This window comes from Merops nubicus, unplaced genomic scaffold, assembly GCF_000691845.1.
Source record: "Merops nubicus isolate BGI_N331 unplaced genomic scaffold, ASM69184v1 scaffold1866, whole genome shotgun sequence".
In the NCBI taxonomy this organism is placed as follows: domain Eukaryota; kingdom Metazoa; phylum Chordata; class Aves; order Coraciiformes; family Meropidae; genus Merops; species Merops nubicus.
The window spans coordinates 1,436-7,112 of NW_008612705.1; the positions used below are offsets into that span (position 1 = coordinate 1,436).

The window sequence follows — 5,677 nt, forward strand, 5'->3', positions numbered from 1 at the left end:
TAGTGAACCACTAACCATAGTTCAGCTTAGTGGGCCACAGGGAAGAAGCGGGATAAGGAGAAAGCAACTACTGATGACAAAGAAGTCTATTTATTGGGTTAATTTCCTGCAGCCACACAGCTCCCAAGAACATAAACTATTAAATTGCCACTACACTTCATTGTAACCTGAAGATGCATAAGAAGTAAGGCAGAAGAAGCTTACAGTGGTGATGTAACCTATCAGAGGGCAGGAGAAAACGATCGATAAATGGGAATCTACAAAAAACTATTGTCTAAATGGACAAAAATAATGAAAAATGTGGAGTAAAGCCAAACTTAACAACAAGTTGTAAGGATAATTACAGAAGGATCATGCTCTCATAAAGAAGATGGTCCCACAAACTCAGTTATATTTGATGGCGGAAACCAGAGTGAAAACAGAAGAAAACAAGTCTCAGGCAGAGGAGAGGAAAGCTGAATAAGGCTCAGATTTCATGCCCTTTTCAAATCTGCAGTTATCTAGAAAAGCAGTAGAAGGTGGCAAAACAAAACACCTGTTTATCCTCTACTAACATGTTTGAAACTCAGTTCCTGTAAAGAAAACATATGAACATTTTTAATACTGTATCACTTAAAGTACGCACTTGTAGTTCCTAAAAAGACTGTAACTTACCATACAGCTGAAAATTTCCTGACTTTCTTAACAACAAAATACATCTCTTCTGCTTCACACAAGATCAAAGTAGACATTGGCATCCCTGCTAGGGAATATTACTAAAAGTGAAAATCAGTGGCATTGATGGAATTTTAAATACTGAACTGGAGAGCGGTTTCTAAAATCTGTTCTGAGATTTCTTCTCCTTAGTCAACAGTTTCTCTTTTTACTGCATGCTTTGTTATCTCTGTCAGCCAGGCTATTACTGCTATAATACAATTTTCTACTTACTTAATGGTACAGTATCTTGCATCTATATAATGACAAATGGAGTAATTTTGAAGATGAATTTGATATAATGTAAAATTATGTTTAGAAGGAAAGGCCAGGAAGAGTCTCTCACTTCCCAAAACTCCAAAGTGCATGACTGAACACGATGGGGAGGTGGCAAGATTCCCCAGTCTCCATGTGCCTGCTAGTTCCTAGTAGTAGTTGGCCAGGAAATAATACTGGTCTTTGTAAAAACGTGGGGAACTTCATCTGCAAAACCCAATGCCTCTGACACCCTTCAGTACTCTTCCTGCATGTATCAACATTAGTACAAAACCTCTGAACTCTGTTACCACCAGTTCCACATTTTCCTCCTTGTACAGGAAAAACAAAGCCACAGTTTGTTTTCTGTTTTGCCTAGGAAACACCAAATATTTTTGTTTGTTCTTAGCTTCCCAATCAACAAGCTGTACTTCAGCAACTTTTCAACTTTTGCCTGTCATATTTTGTGTCCCCAAAACAAATTATAGGAAGAAAACCAGTTAGCTCAGCAATAAGAATTTGAAAGCTTCAAATAGGTTGTGTAGAAGTAAATAGCAGCACTAACCTCTTTCATTTTTTCCAGTTCATTCTGTAGTGCTTGTTTGGCAATCTCAACTTCTATAAGCTGCTGTCTTAATTTTTCATTTTCATCTTCTGTTATAGTGCGTTTTTCTTCCACATTTTCTAACTCATGATGAAGTCTCACCGACACATCTTTTGCAACCTAGACAAAATGATATTTCAGAAGAAAGATTAAACCAAGAATTACTGCTGCAATGCTTAGTGCCTAAGCAACCATTTAGAGGTTAATTCTGGACATATTAATGGAAGTGACATGTAAGGAAACATGTAGACCATGACATCAAAAAACAGAATTCTAAATGATTGAAAATTCAAGCCAATTCCTTCCAAAAAATATTACATTATTCCTATGGATTTCAGTGAAAACCACCTTAGACATTAAACCCCAACTCTAGGTTCTGTTGCATCAATGGTGAAACAGGACCTTCATTACTGTTGAAGACAGTGCAGCATCGTTTTCTGTCAACCACTGCTAGCTTGTTTTTTTTCATGCATTGAGGCATATGCACATCAAATATCTGATGTGCAGAAACATCTAAAAGCAGTGTCCACCTTCTCCAGGCCTTCCTTATCTGTGCCTTGTATAGAACTACAGACAGACACAGCTTTATTTCACTCCTAGTCTCTCTCTGCTTCATGGATAGTTAATCTAAATATCTAGCATTTATTACTATTGGTTCATTTAAAGAGTAAAATATGAACAAACAGCATTTTTATTGATCTTGTGTTCAGCCAAATGATGTTCAGTATTTTAAATAAAAATCAACACTAACGTTTGTTGTTGTTTTTTTTTTTTTTTTCTTTTAAATGTGTTTTCACAGGAATCAAGTTTAAAGGCACATGTCAAGATCTAATTCCTTTTCATGTAAAGTAATGAGGATTTTGCCATTCAAGCCACTTGCATTGTATTTTGTGAAACCACCAGAAACTATAATCATGCACCAAAAATATTTAGATATACACCAATCACTGTTATGATGGTGATTTAGACACACATTTTGAAAAGCCTAATTTCCTGCTTTTTTTAGAACATTGTAAATTATAATTAATCCTTCTTAGCATTAGCGAGGGGAGCTCAGAGAGCTATCCTTTATGGCTTTCACTAGAACAATCTTTGTGTTTGTATGTCAAAGGACTCTTTTTGACATATTAAAACTCCAAAGCAAAAACAGTAATTGTAAGCAAGCAGTTTAGAAGAATCCAATCTATCAGAAAGCAGCAGCAGCTAGTGACTCAGCTTCCCCTGACAAGAAACCCAGTGTGTGTGAATTACAGATACAACGGTGCAGTGTAGCACAAAATCGTTCAATAACCTCCCCCACTGCACACACACTCCAGACACATAATGCCCAACAGAAAGAGCGAGTGGAGGGGAATTTCAATTATAACCATACTCCAGAGAGACTGCAAGATGAGCTGAGAATCACACCACAGGACTATAGCTTGATGTCTTTTCCTACACTCTGTATTAAACTGCTCATCTGGTTGTCCAACCGAAGTAAATGGAAATTCATGGGAGACATTTTAACAGCATCCTATCAGAATCTGTCTTCAGTCCATAGATACAGTCTGGATCAGTAAATACAACCCAATAAAAAAAAATCATTACTGGCAGTGATTTTTTTCACACAAAATTTGGTAGAGTAGCAATTAATGCAGGGAAATCCTACAGAGCATTCTAGATCACATGGGAAACAAGACTCGCTTATGCAAGATGCATTTTAACACAACTATGTGCAAGACTGTATCTATGAAGGATTAAGTCCCCAAATATATTACCCATGAAAAATGAACATTATTTTAGATAGAAACTCTTCAGAAGAGGACTGAGTTATAGTTAGCCAGCACCCAGAACTCCATTAGGCAGAAATTTGGCATTAGACATTCATCTACTCCAAAACCGGAATGTGTTTGTGATCTGCGGGAATGCCTTGCAAAAGCACTTTTCCCTTTCCAAAGAGGCAGTTTTATGGTTATTGGGAAAGACATGGGAGAACCAGTAATTAAAGTGAGCCCTTTGTCCAGCTCAACCTAAGGCCTAAACTGCTGTTTTCTATATTGCAAGTAAGCACCTCACCATGTCCCTCCCAGGCCCTGTGCACATACAACTTGCTGATACAATGTAACATCGAACAGAGAAATCAACTCTGTAATCTGGAAGAATAACAGTATTTACTGGGGGCATGAAGGCTTACATGTAAAAAAAAGCATCATTAGTAGTGTGCTAAAATATCTTGTTTTGCTCAGAAGTTCCCCTGACAGAGGGGCTGTTTTGCTCATTTGTCAAGAGCCACATGGGCAGCTGTACTTACAGAACTGTCATGGCCACAACAGCAAACATGGCGTTTGAGTGTGTACAAGGAATATCAAACAGAAATAGAGAGAAGTATATTAGCATTTTAGAGGGCATTAATGAGAAAATTACTTGAACATGTCTTGGACTGATTTCTACATTTTAATAAGAACAATGACAAGCTGGAAAACCTTAATAAAAGATGATCCAAGTCTGTTAACCAGGCCTGGGAATAACAGATTCTCAACCCATTATACTTATCAGAAAGAAGTTTCAAAATGACCTTGTTCATAATCATGTATTAAATTAGCATTTTCAGCTGCAGGTCACAGATTCCAACGAGCCTTAGGTAACTAGAGTCCTAGGCAGGAGTGTGGTCAATAAGCTCACATTTGCTATACAGAGGTCTGTACTTCCATGAGAAATGACAGGAGATCAGTCAACTGAAAAGAGTTTAGGAGTCCTGGTTCAGCAAAGGCTTAACAACATCTAGTGGATGGATGAAGAAATTAAACAACTTCAACAACAACTAGCGCAAGAAAATGTATGTTTGTTTGTTTGTTTGTTTTCTGTAATCAAACCAATACATAATGGAGATGATGGGTATTCTGCCAACAGCAATCTTTAAGCAAGGATTGAAACCTTTCCTCAACAACGGGCTGTGGTGCATTCAGACATTATAGATGAATAAGTTGATTATACATTGAAATTTGATGTGTTGTGCCTATGGTTTCAGGTGGATGTGGAAAATCCTGGCTTCACTGCTGAAAACAGCAGTTTTTCCACTGACACCAATGGAGTCAGGATTTCATATTGTGACTGTGCAAGTATTCAATCTTCTGGTCCCTTGAAATCTTTACTAAAGAGTACCATAATCCCTTCAAAGTCAATGGGACTATTCGGTGAGGTTGGTTTAATTTTGCAGTGGTAGAGTATGTTTTGCATTCATCATAAAAGATCCCAAACCTCTACATCCTATTTATATTTAAGTAACTTCTTGCATATTAACTATGATCTGACTGAAACTGAAAATAGCCTGCCTACGTCCTGGAGGGCTTCCACTACCAGGGTAAGCTTGGTCATTCTATCCTACAAGCTGCATTGGGTGTACCATGTACAACAGAACAGACGGAGATGCCTGAGTCATGAGGATCAAGTGCAGGGTCGCATCTCCACCCGAGGAATCCCCTCCCCTTGACATCTGCTCGTGTTAGTACCTTGAGGTCCTGCTCCATGCTGCGCAAGAGCTCGCCGTCGATTTCACCGGTCTGGGCATAGCGGAGCCTCTTGCGCTCGGCCTTGCGCAGACGGTACTGAAGGATCCGGCAGTTCTTGTTGGCTCGCTCCAGTTCGTGGCGCATTTCTTGAAGCTGACAAGCGTCCTCCTCGAAGAAACTGTCCCTCATCTCGTCCATCTCTGTCCTCAGCTCATCTATCTCATTCTGGCACCGGGGCGAGCAGGGGACAGGGATGCAACAGGTGGGTCAAAAGCATAAATACCAGCGGGTAGCGGGGCAGGCAGCCAAAATGGAGCTTCTCCCCGCAGGAACAGCAGCTAAACACAACGCTGCTCATTAAAAGCTCCGCAACGAAGCGGGGAAGTGCCACTGCCCGCGCACCCCCCGACAGGGCCATCTTAGCGCTACCTCCAGCGCCAGTGCCGGAAGAGATGGTGGCGGGGAAAAGCCCGCCGCCCGGCGCAAGGGTGGGGAGGCCGCCCAGCCCGGGTTTCCCCAAATCCCCACCCCTCTGCCACCGCAGCCCCGGCCTCTCACCTTGAGGCTCTCGTTCTCCTCCCGCAGCTTCTCCATCTCTTCCTGCATCTCCTCCTGCAGTTTCGGGCTCAGGGCTCCC

General features: G+C 40.6%; 1 protein-coding gene across 1 annotated transcript; it reads right to left on the reverse strand.

Moving 5' to 3' along the window:
* Positions 1-1,513: 1,513 nt before the first annotated feature.
* On the reverse strand, positions 1,514-5,646 carry LOC103774220 (protein SOGA3-like; the record flags this gene model as incomplete). The annotated part of the gene is made up of 3 exons (XM_008941608.1): positions 5,599-5,646; positions 5,041-5,265; positions 1,514-1,672 (listed from the first exon to the last, which is right to left on the reverse strand). Coding segments are annotated over exons 1-3 (432 nt in total), but the record flags the coding sequence as incomplete, so codon positions are not given.
* Between the last annotated feature and the right edge of the window lie 31 nt (positions 5,647-5,677).